Below are 11,927 nucleotides of genomic sequence, written 5' to 3' on the forward strand. Positions count from 1 at the left end.
TTACATTGTTACATCATGTGCAAAATAATATGCGAACAGCTGACTATTTGCTCACCTTAAAGCATTGACTCCCTTTTGTTTCAGGGGGAAAGGGGAGACGATGGCGGAGAGGGACTTCCTGTAATTATAACGTTTAATAAATACAATTAAAATGTAACACTGCTTTACATTGAAGAGCTTTTCACTAACGTGTGTGTATGTGGAACCTTTGTTTTCAGGGACCCGATGGAGATTCAGGTAAACCTGGCTCTACAGGATTACCTGGACTTCCTGGAAATGATGTGAGTATTTAATACACTTTTTATACATAAATAGATATTTTATACATCTGCCCTATTTGACACAATGAGGTCAAAATGCAATCCATAAGGCTGCAAAGTGGGTGGAACTACAAAGTGTGAGGATTCATCTCATTATTATATTATGTTGACACTTATTAGTGTTTTAGATGACCAATGAAATGTCACATTTAGGGTGTTGGGGAAATGTGTGCAAAAATGCGAATAATTTATTAAACAGGATAAACAAATCCAAATGTCCTTTGTAGCAGGGTAAACCAGGTCCAGAGTGTAATTAACTTTGCTCCCCAGAGTTTAAAGGAGGGTTAGGAAAACATCCAATCATAACACTGGTGCTGATGATAGACTGACAAAGATTAACTGTTGGTGGATTTATATCAACTTAAAGGCTTAGATAGAGTTTCAGAATGTACAATCCATGTATTTATGTTGTGCATTATGATTCATTGCCAACCTGGGTACATGCACCTGGGTTCTGAGAACAATAGCAGCTTTGTAGGCTGGCCGCTGCTGGTATCTCCTGTCGAGAATCCTCAAAACAGTGTGGAATGATTTTCTTTCAGTGGGCTTGTTTGAAATGGGCCTGAGGAATGTTGCTCTCTGTGCTTGGTTTGCAGTCTGAGAGTTTTGCCCTCTGCCCTGCTGCTGACTTTCTGTGTGTCTGTGAAGTCGCACTCGCTCTGGTGTACGTCATGATGTGCTCCACAACAGAGCTTTGATTCGTGAACGTGGAGCTGCAGTGCAGTGTTTATATATATAGAGGAAGGGGGGTATAGTCCAGTTAGGACTCCTCCCACTGGAGTATGATTATGTTTTGATGATGTAATACATAGATTCACGAGAGACATTTTTAAAGAGATTGGGGTAAAAGGATTGCCTGATGCATAATTGTTTATTATAATGAGAAAATATAGTAATATATATTTTCTGTTTGTTATGATGTATTCGTTAAGCATGCTTTCTCTCCTCTGCAGGGTTTGACCGGCCCTATTGGAGATGCAGGGCCCGATGGTCCCTTCGGACAGAAAGTGAGTGACTAATGAACCTTTGTTTCCCTGCTTCAGAGACTGTCAGTGAAATGGTGCCAAGCTGCTGTCCGATCTTTTTGGCATGGCAGCGGGCGCCGCAGTGCATAAACCAATTCCTCATGACAAATGAGACTTAATCCTGCAAGTGTTCTGTGTAATCTCCGTGGGGAACGAAAGCCCCCAACATCGCTCCTCATTAAAGCTAAACATTGCTGGGTCAAGTGTGCCCGGCACAGTCATGTGATGATCTGCAGGAATGTTAACTCAGACCGTCTGCAGGTTCACACAGCTCAATTTTACCTGAATAACACAGTATTTCAGTATTTGTTTCATCACCTATGTGTGTATTTTATGTATTTATCTTCGTTCTTAAGGGTGAACCTGGAAAATCTGGACCTCGTGGAGCAACTGTGAGTAGCATATCCTCTCTACACCTGTCAGTCCAAGGATAAGATGTCTTTATTTTATTGTTTGCTTTTATTCCCTCGTGTACATCAAATTACAGTATATACTGTATACCACCCTTATTCAAACTGTGTGTCTCTCTTTAGGGTGTTGGGCCAGATGGACCCCCCGTAAGTCATTTATTTTAATACACAATCAACTCCACAGTTTATATTGATTTTCTGAGGTATAGAAAATGGTCAATACTAAATTCCTGTGTTTGACTTTGTACAGGGACCACCTGGGCCTGGAGGACTTTTGGGTGAACTGGGAAAAGTTGGACCACTTGTGAGTATTGACCAAGCAATGGACTATAACTGTTTTAAATTTGAGGCGAGAAACATCAAATCATACTAGTATGAGCACAGAGGTGGTGCTATTCTATTGGTCAACAACAAATCAGATGTGTTGGCCCCTAAAACAAAAATAAACGAAAGTCGGTCCAAGCAGAAGTGAGAAATATCGAATGTAGTACTATACATTTGTGCAACACATACATACATTATTGCTCTTAGGCTTATTGTTACTTTTGCCATCCCTGAAATGATACCTGCATTTGTGTATAATTCACATTAAAAGTGCAGTCTGTGCTAGATCTCCTAAATTGAGAGCCCAGTGCATTTATTCTCTCTGTACAGTCTTTGACACATCTTTTTTTTGTCTTTCCACAGGGGTCCATAGGTGTGAGAGGGCCACAGGGACCTCGTGGACCTACAGGGGCCAGAGTAAGTGGCATAGATCTCGATATGATTACATTTCACTTTAATATTTCACAAGGGAAGAAGCGTGAGGCAGAAATGTAATGAATTTGGCCTAAGGGCATCCCACTCTCGGGATTCACCATCTCCTTCATGATTTTGATAAATACATTCTAAACGTGTATTTTTCCCTCAATTTCAGGGTGCAGCTGGAATGCAAGGCAGTGCTGACCTGGTAAAGCTTTTTTCTGAAGATTATAAATGACATTTTCTTTTTAAATTTAGATTATCAGCTACATTTTCTGACTTATGTTGTTGTTTAGTGTCCAGACTCTTGCCCTCCTGGGACCTCTGGACATCCAGGCCTTCCTGGCATGAAGGTGAGTAGCAGAGTGGATATGTCTTGTCACATGACGATTCTGTCCCAATATTGTGTTTTTAACTTGCGCTGCTTTGATCGTCTTTATTTTTCAAGGGCCACAAAGGTGTAAAAGGCGAATCAGGAGAACCTGGGAAACAAGGGCACAAGGTAAAATATGATTCATCTAGGGAGAAATCCTTGTCAAGTATTTAAAGTCATATAACATGTTTTAAACATCAACAACATCAAAAGTGAATTTATCCTCGCATAAAACTGCATGAATGGTTCCATAAAAATATGATTTTGCCTCCACGACTGTCACACATGCCACAACATTCCACATCAAAACAAAATTATGCACGACTTGAACGCGAAAAAGGGATATTCGCCTTGGAGACAAGTATTACTTGTGCTGCTCTATTCCATGAGGAGGTGATACATGCGTGTGTGTAATGCGTCTGACTCCTTGTAATGCATGGTGAATGATTTATCTGAAATGATGTTCAAGCACAAACTAGCCTCTCCCTGTAATGTGTCTATGCACTATATAAATGGAAATGAGTCTGGGCCTATCTCTCTTTATCACCCCATGCAGCTTATGATTTACTGTCAGTCTGCTTCTCCTCACTGAGAGCTGCATGCCTTCTGCCTGTTTCTCACTCACAAATCCCCACACATAAAGATGTTTGCAGCTAACAAAGAATACCAGATGGTGTGCAGGCGATGAACGCGTATAATTAAAATATATTTGGAAAGAATATTCAAATATAAAGTTAGTAAGTGTCTGAACGATGGCAGATTGTGGCCAAGTGACGTACAGAGTACTTCATTTTATATTAGAAATAAACAGAAACAATAAATGAATTCTATATAACCTATAACAATAGCATAACAAATCTTTAACAATAAAAATAGAACACCAGAAATTGAAGAAGTTTCTTTCAATGATTGAAGAGTATGGAGAGTTTGTTTAGTATCAAACAGAATAAGGAATATGTTTTATTTTCATGTTGTAAACAGATGTTGACCCGTTTCATTGTGTTCATTTCTGCTTGTTGTGTAATATTTATGTTCAGTTATGCGTTGTTTTCATCTCTTTACTTAGGGTTACCACAGTCTACCAGTTAGCTTATAAACTATTTGTAATTTGCAAAGCAGGAGAACAGTAATTTGGAGCTAATTTGTTTGCTTTGCCCCCCTCACAGTCCATTAAAAAGTAACCATTACACACATTTCAGAAAGGTTGCCTGCGTTTCTAATTAACACAAAGTGGATAGGAGCAGCCTCCATTTGAATATGCTATTTACTGTTTCATCTGATTGACTTTACAATGCTTTTATCCTAATGGTCTGTATCTTGCGTCGACACAGGGTGAGGAAGGAGACCAGGGTGGATCAGGGGAGCTCGGATCACAAGGACCAACGGTAAGATACCACATTCAATTAGATTAATATATAAAGTTATAGTACAAATATTTGTAGTTTTCTATGTCTTTTCTTCTGCTCATGAAGGCTCCTGTTGGTTGTGTTTCAGGGTCCCCAGGGAATTCGTGGGGCCATGGGAATGATGGGCCACAAGGGAGAGCTGGTAAGTGTTTCCATGATATTGAAGTTCATAAAAATCCATGAACTGTTGCCTTTAAGATGTTTATTCTTCAAACATGTTTTTAACTGTGGATATTGTTTTCTTGCAGGGAGCTCGCGGTCTTGGTGGAGATCCAGGTCCCCAGGGTGTTGGGGGGGCAACTGTAAGTTTGTCCCACAATACGAATGCTTTCAACTTTTGCAGCAAATGTGGCCCACATGATATGATGTAATGCATTTCAGGGTGATCTAGGCCAGAGAGGTGTGATGGGCGAGCTTGGGCCTAAAGGAGAAACTGTAAGTAAACGCATTAAAACATGTATATTTTTTTATTTTGACAATGAACGCTGATTCAATGCCATTTGTTTATACAGTTTTTTAAAAAATGAACTTTTGATTTGTTTTTCAGGGTGTTCTGGGGCTGAGAGGAATCACAGGTGTTCCTGGTCCAAAGGGAGATGGTGTAAGTGTGATCGATAAGGTTAATATGCTCCATACATTGTCTACAAAACCATAATTTAACATTGTTGTTTTTATTACTAGGGCTTGCCCGGTGTGGATGGCCGCGAGGGTATTCCTGGGATGCCTGGAGGAAAGGTAAAGCCTCAATTATTTATAAAACTAGTAATAATGTAACAGTTTCTAAAGAAAAAACTTTATTTCTATTAAGCCGAGGAGCAGTATGAGCTTCATTCTTTCTGTCTCTCTCTGCAGGGACTCATTGGGAAGTCAGGCGTTCCTGGAGAGGTTGGACTTCAGGGGCTTCCTGTGAGTATGACCTTTCACCCAACACTGACTGACTCTGATTAGATGCACCTGAGTAAACTCACCAGGAGCCATTTAAAGCACCATAGCTGAGGCATGCTTCAGAACAAAACTCATCTCCTCAACTGCACTGCAGTAAAAAGCTGCAGTGAGAATGTTTGGTAACACTTTCTCTGACACCCGTGTCCGTTTTATAGCAATGTTTACTATACATAATTATTTATAACAATAATTATAATTCATTATAATAGATTATATAAAATAATGTAATGCTAACTTTCACAATACTACTCTACTACTACTACAGCATTGCTGGTCTCTAAATTACATTTTTTGTGAGTATAATAGTGTATTACAATTCCCATAGTACTGTATGTAATATACTATAATATATTTTTAATGCATTGTTTGCTTTTAGTAAAGTGAAAAAACATAAATGAATCTGTGCAAGAACAACACACAAAATGTAGACTAAAGCTAACTTAATTAGTGAAAGGGAAGTACATTTTCTCATGCCAGTTCTATACCTTATTATTCATTGCAAAATGTTACAAATAAAAACACATTATGTCAAAAGATAAACACTACTTTATCCCTATGTCTATGCATTAAAGACATGGACATCAAAGGAAGTGTTACCCTTTCTTACCATTGTATTGTATAATATATATAATAGTTTCTGTGGTTAGACATTTCATACAAATACTTTTGATTCCCACCCTCTGTGATATTTCAAAGACAGCAGGCTCAGCTGTTAGACCGTATTCTCTGGCTTCCCGCGGCTGAAAAGTGAAAGCAAAGTTTCTTGAGCCCACTAATCTGTGATTAGACTAATAAAAGGCCCTAATGAGAATCAGTTGAGCAGCTCGCCTTTTGCAGAATTAAGAAAGATTTCATAGGCATAAAAGTAATCAGCCAATTTGTATATCCAGATTACCTAAGCTTATTCGGGTCAAAAGCTCAAACCAAATGTGTTTCGTATCCACTAAGCTTTCTTTCTGCTCCAGTGTTTCTCCCAATGATTCATCCTTTGTTGTAATCAATTGTTGTTGTTGTTGTTTCTGATGCAGTGTTTTCTGTTTTTAGGGTTTGCCTGGTTCATCTGGACCAAAAGGCTTGAGTGGCTCTAAGGTTGTTTGCCTCATCATTTACAAAACATTATCCTTTGTTTCTTGTATTCTTTTAGTTTTGATTAAATTGTGAACATTTAAAAGCAACTTTGGTTGTTTCTTCACAGGGAGACGCGGGTCAGGCAGGCTTCACGGGAACAATGGGACCTGCTGGCAAAGCTGTGAGTATGATGGGCCGCACATGTTGAAACACTGTTGAGATTTTTGTCACCTCTGTCCTGTCACTGAGTCATGTTCCTGTCACTCCTCAGGGTGAGCGCGGAACACAGGGGGGGCTTGGACCTATTGGGCCTATTGGAGAACCTGTGAGTACTTTTGCTGCTTGGATTTCTACAAGCTTATAATAGTTTTAAACGTCTTTAAAGTTTGTTTTAGTTTTGACTTTATAACTTAATTTTATTTCAATTTCATCAAAGTATAATTTATTTGTTTTAATGTCAGGAGAATTGATGGAAATCAAGCTTCCAATCGTGATATAGCCAAAAAATGTAAATGCTTTTTTGTTTTATCTTAATAAGTTAAGTTTTGGGGTTTTCTTGGACATGTTTTTATATTTAGTTTCAGTTTACGACAATATATTTCACTGCCAATGTCTATTCTAGTTCCTGTTATAATTGACGATAATAATCCTGAATTTCTTTGTCTTTATTTTGTCCATATGTTAATTTCAACTATTACTTTCTTATAATTTTCTCTTCTTTCCCAAAGGGAGCTGTAGGTGTGCAAGGCCCACTAGGTTCATCGGGCAAGCCAGGTGGCAGGGTAAGCTATAAACAAAAGAGACCAAAGTTGGATTTTACCCGATTAAATCTCTTAATTTCATGCCCCTATTTTGAAAAGAAACTGTCCCCATGAGTACCCCAGCAGCCAGTGAACAGGCACATTTAATTCTATGAATGAAATAAGCTGAAAGGAGGGAAGCCTGAAGTCCTGGCTGTTGTTTCCCTGGAATGTCTCAGAGAATAGGCCGAGGCTGGATCTCACATGAGGTCTATTTTCACAGTAAGGGGAGAGCAGTAAGCAGCGGGCTGAAAGAGCCCTCTGTTCTCCTGGCATTCCTCTGACAGTCTCTCAGTGATCAGAGAGGGACTGGCACACAGTGACAGATGAGAGAATAAGTAGCAATGAGATATTTTACAATGACTATTTATAATTGAGCCATTTCTGCGAGTGAACAGGTGTTATGCTTGAAACAGCTACAAACACAGAGGCATTGTTTTGGCTTTTAGCTGCTGCTGATAACATAGGTTATACAACTCTGATTTGAAGATATCAGCGCTATTCAAATATATATTTTCATTGTTTATTTTTTTGCTTGTTATAGGGATCCAAAGGTGACCCCGGCCTCCCTGGTCTTCCTGGTCCTCACGGCATGCCCGGAGTGAAGGGAGAGAGGGTAAGAGAACTGCTCTGACCTTTTCAGCTTGAGGACAATTGTCTGAAACAGTAACAGCGTGATTAACGCTCAGCTGATCAGCTCCCTCTAGTGTGTACAAGTAGAATATATATCGCTCTGTGTGATGATGATCATTTAGCTAGTTAACACGTTTGTTTTGCTTGTTCCAGGGAGAACGTGGAGATCTAGGAACCAAAGGAGATCAGGTGTGATATCCTCATATTAAATCTTAATAAATCTTAATGGCAATGCTGTGTTTAAATGAATCATTGACAGACTGTGTTTTTATAGGGATCACAAGGTGATGAGGGAAACCCTGGAGACAAAGGGGAGCTCGTAAGTTGTGACACCAACATTATTAATTATTCAACAATGCTGTTCAGAAGAGATTCTTACCAGAGTACAATTGTCCTTTTGTTTTTCCTCCAAGGGTGAGGTTGGAGAAGGTGGAGCTAAAGGAGAGGTGAGTCCAGAATGATTATATCTATCAGTGTTTTCCTGATGATTGAGGAAGTGCTGCAGTTTGTAAACATTTCCTGGTCTAATTCTTCTATCTCTGTTTAGACCGGTAACATAGGCGATGCTGGCAAAAGAGGACCAGAGGGAAGCAGAGGACAGCCTGGCATCGATGGGCCGGCTGGCACATCTGGACCGAGGGGCATGCAGGGGAACAGGGGCCCCCCTGGAGTGAGAGGGTCCCAGGGTCCTGCGGTAAATCAAAGATAACCTTTTTTAGAACATGTTTACAAGGATTCTTCCAAAGTCTTTGAAGCAGTGTGACAGAACCAAGCTCCCAACAAGTTGTGCTTTAACATGAAGACTTACAAATAATTTAATCTTTTCATGTAAACAGTGTTTCAAAGAGCTTCAGAGGTTTCAGTCTAATTTACAGGCACCCCCATTACCACACTGTCATATAATTCCCCACATGTATTTTACGAGGTACTAGATTTTGGGAGTATTTATCCATTCTGAACATAAAAAAAGCAAAGCAAAGAAAAGGTGGAAGCCATTAATAAGTCCCTCTGGGCTGAGGACTCCCATTTGCATATGTTATCTTTATACTCTGATGTCGTTCTTCTAATTTCAACTTGTGCAAAAGAAAATGTAACCACTAAAGCTCAATATTGAGCATCAGCAGGGGATATATAAACTACACACACAGGATGCTTTAAAAATATTGAATTAAACCGGTTTTATAAGTCAAACAATGGTAACATGTTCTCCAGGAATAGAAGACCAAGTCAGTAAAAACAGGGGCATGTAGTCTTGTCATGAATGTTTTATCTACTGTTATGAAATCTATTAAATCATCCTTTTCCTTTCAGGGCAAAGAGCCGAGCGATCAGCACATCAAACAAGTTTGCATGCGCGTCATGCAAGGTAAGAACTGATAGGCCTTTGAACCCATTCATCAGTCCCTCGTGCCTCATTTCATGACTTTAATCTTTCCCAGAATGCCTCATTACACAACCACACAAGGAGCCGCCCCTCCGTGGTGTCATTGATCTGGGCGGCTGCTGAATACTCTTGAGTTCAAAAAAGGGATGACCTAATAACCAAAACATGAAATAAGCTTCAGTCTTTGTCTATTTGATAGGAAATGTTTCTCTGAAGTCACAACCTCTGTCCTCTTCATTCTAAAGCTCCTGCGTCTCACCAACTCATCTCCTACACTCATGATTTTTTTATACCCCCAAGTGCTGAAAAATGTATTTCACCTCCAGCAGACCTGCTCTCCACCGCTCCATGCAAAGAGTCAGCCTGGAAAGGATATATCTTTAACAAAATAAATAAAAAAAGGAGCAGTCAAACAGCGGCTGCATGAATTTTCATCAGGAGCCGGAAAACTGGAATCTGGAGTGCAGAATAGCATGCTGCAGGAGCCACTGGAGATTAATATTAGATCCTTTGCACCATGAGTGCACATTTCCTGTTGCTGATTGCCTGCAATAAAGAGTCTTACACCCTTTCTGCTCGATTTACTGAGGCTCTATAGAAAAAGTTGAAAAACAGCAGGAGCTCGGGGGATATGGTGACCACGGTTTCACCTTGCTCTGCTTCACTCAGCTTCAGGTACAGGAGCTTTTGGACCGTCTCTTTTACCAGAGGGCTCTGGGGCTTTCAAAAATTAGCTACCTCACGATTCATAACAAGGTGTTGTGTATTAAAAAGTCTCCGGATAACAGTCAGCTTCAGCTGTTGAGAAACATTTACTGTCTTGCTGCCGGTTATGCATCTGTTAAATTACATTCAATGTATTAAAGTTCATCAGGTTCATCATCTTCTTTCTGTTTTGCTCCCACAGAACAGCTGGCACAGTTAGCAGCTAGTTTAAGAAGGCCAGAGTCGGGCGCAGTTGGTTTACCTGGAAAACCTGGTCCTCCAGGAGCCGCTGGCTCTCAAGGAGACAATGGATTCCCGGGACAGGGCGGAACAAGAGGACTTCCAGGACTCAAAGGGCCACAAGGAATGCTTGGAGTCAAAGGACCCAAAGGTAAAGAATGAATTGGCAGGTGTTACAGTTCAGGATGAAGCCAGAGACTTATACATGACATAACTTTATGACATGTTTGTAGTACAGTATACAGATATCTTTATAACAAAATGTGTGTTACAGGTGAACTGGGAGACAGAGGCTCCAGAGGGCCCACTGCTCGAGGACCTAAAGGTCAGCCAGGAGCTTCCGGACTCCCTGGTGAGGACAGTTTGGCCTTTAAAATGTTAAAGCTATATACGACAATATCATTTCTGAATGTCAATTTGTCCCCCTTATCGACTTAAGTTCAGGTGGTGTTAACAACAGGAAATGACAACCACAAACTCTGAGAATGTATATCATGGAAGCCCATAGGGGATTTGCATAAATGCAAAATTGGATTACATTGTTTACGTTAGGTAATTGAGACATTGAAATTAACAGTTGCACAGTATAGTAGTTTTTAAATAAAATATCAAAGAGCTTTATTTATTTAGAATGTAATATTGTCCAAGAACGGCCATAGGAGTATGCAAAGGAATTAATAAATAAGATTTGGATTATTGCATTTACTCAAAAAAAGCATACATATGGGAAAAAGTTACAATGCTGTTCCTAAATTATTTTTTTATTCTCAAATTCAATTTGAATAGAAATAGAAAGAAAAATCCCCTATAGGCTTCCATACTGTAGAATATGGGGGCCTTTGACTGTGGGAACCTGGCCTTAAAATGATGTTTGTGTCCACAGGTGAGCCTGGCAAATCTGGCTACGGTCAGGACGGTCGGGACGGGCAGAGAGGACCTCCTGGGATCCATGGACAGCCCGGCGTTCCTGGGCCTCCCGGGTCAGCCGGTCCTAACGGTTACTGCGACCCGTCATCTTGCAACCTCCAGCCAGGAGCCCAGCTTGTGGATGTGAAGGGCCCCGCAGGAAACTAAAGAGCCACTGTGGCAGAGACAGAAAGACTGATGGATCAGCTCTCCTGAGCACACAACATTTTTCACACGTTCTTCCCAGGGCCTGCGGTTTGTGTGGTGCCTTCCATCACTTAACCTCTAGTCTGTGAGCATGTATTGTGGCGTCTCCATCACAATGAGCCAGCCTCTTCATAAAAACCTTTCAATAATTGTTTTTTATGTGCCGCAATAACAGCTTGTGCTGGACTATTTTCAGGAAAGTGTTCTCACATTTCTGAGAAGATATGAAATGACTAGAACTGTTTATTTATCCGGCTCTCCTTGTGCCTCTTTGTAATTGTTTCACAGTTCTCTTAAATAAAAGCCCCTCCACTTTCACAGAACACTTCAAACAACCACCCACAGCTTGTTTGCTTTAAGTGCCTTTTCAACATGTAGTTCTGTATATGCTAATGTGCCAAAGATACACCTGATGAAACCCCTTTTTAAATATAATGTCGACCTGTCTGACTGTCTTCAGCCCCCCTGTTCAACATAAAAAGGAGAGAGGATAAAAATGTCATCAAGTCACACTGACTTCACTTTGTTGAAAATGTTGTAAATCTGTAAAAAAATAATGTTTGAATTGTGGTTCATTATATTTCCTACAAAACAACTTGATGTGTGCAGTCATGCATATGGAAATATATTGTAGGGATGAGGCAGAACCTCATTAATGTTACAAATAAAGAAGACAACACATGAAGTGTTTAATTTATTCTGTATACTGGTATCCTTTTGTGATGATATAACGTTTTGTGATAAATCCAAGGAAATGCAAAATC

The 11,927-nt window shown here is 40.1% G+C and overlaps 1 protein-coding gene across 2 annotated transcripts in view; it reads left to right on the forward strand.

Moving 5' to 3' along the window:
- Positions 1-11,927, forward strand: part of col9a1b (collagen, type IX, alpha 1b) — an 18,948-nt gene extending 7,021 nt beyond the window's left edge. For both annotated transcript variants that reach the window (XM_079691069.1, XM_079691070.1), the window contains 30 exons: positions 85-120; positions 219-281; positions 1,274-1,327; positions 1,702-1,737; positions 1,879-1,902; positions 2,006-2,059; positions 2,443-2,496; positions 2,672-2,704; positions 2,793-2,849; positions 2,945-2,998; positions 4,201-4,254; positions 4,364-4,417; positions 4,524-4,577; positions 4,657-4,710; positions 4,823-4,876; positions 4,957-5,010; positions 5,128-5,181; positions 6,265-6,309; positions 6,416-6,469; positions 6,560-6,613; positions 7,017-7,070; positions 7,633-7,704; positions 7,875-7,910; positions 7,996-8,040; positions 8,135-8,167; positions 8,269-8,415; positions 9,033-9,087; positions 10,013-10,201; positions 10,325-10,402; positions 10,934-11,927. In XM_079691069.1, coding sequence (XP_079547195.1) covers positions 85-120; positions 219-281; positions 1,274-1,327; positions 1,702-1,737; positions 1,879-1,902; positions 2,006-2,059; positions 2,443-2,496; positions 2,672-2,704; positions 2,793-2,849; positions 2,945-2,998; positions 4,201-4,254; positions 4,364-4,417; positions 4,524-4,577; positions 4,657-4,710; positions 4,823-4,876; positions 4,957-5,010; positions 5,128-5,181; positions 6,265-6,309; positions 6,416-6,469; positions 6,560-6,613; positions 7,017-7,070; positions 7,633-7,704; positions 7,875-7,910; positions 7,996-8,040; positions 8,135-8,167; positions 8,269-8,415; positions 9,033-9,087; positions 10,013-10,201; positions 10,325-10,402; positions 10,934-11,124 — 1,896 coding nt within the window. In that variant the 3' untranslated portion in view covers positions 11,125-11,927. The remainder of the gene's footprint in view (positions 1-84; positions 121-218; positions 282-1,273; positions 1,328-1,701; positions 1,738-1,878; positions 1,903-2,005; positions 2,060-2,442; positions 2,497-2,671; positions 2,705-2,792; positions 2,850-2,944; positions 2,999-4,200; positions 4,255-4,363; positions 4,418-4,523; positions 4,578-4,656; positions 4,711-4,822; positions 4,877-4,956; positions 5,011-5,127; positions 5,182-6,264; positions 6,310-6,415; positions 6,470-6,559; positions 6,614-7,016; positions 7,071-7,632; positions 7,705-7,874; positions 7,911-7,995; positions 8,041-8,134; positions 8,168-8,268; positions 8,416-9,032; positions 9,088-10,012; positions 10,202-10,324; positions 10,403-10,933) is intronic.

Source organism: Notothenia rossii (assembly GCF_949606895.1).
Source record: "Notothenia rossii genome assembly, chromosome: 6".
NCBI classification, from domain to species: Eukaryota; Metazoa; Chordata; class Actinopteri; order Perciformes; family Nototheniidae; genus Notothenia; species Notothenia rossii.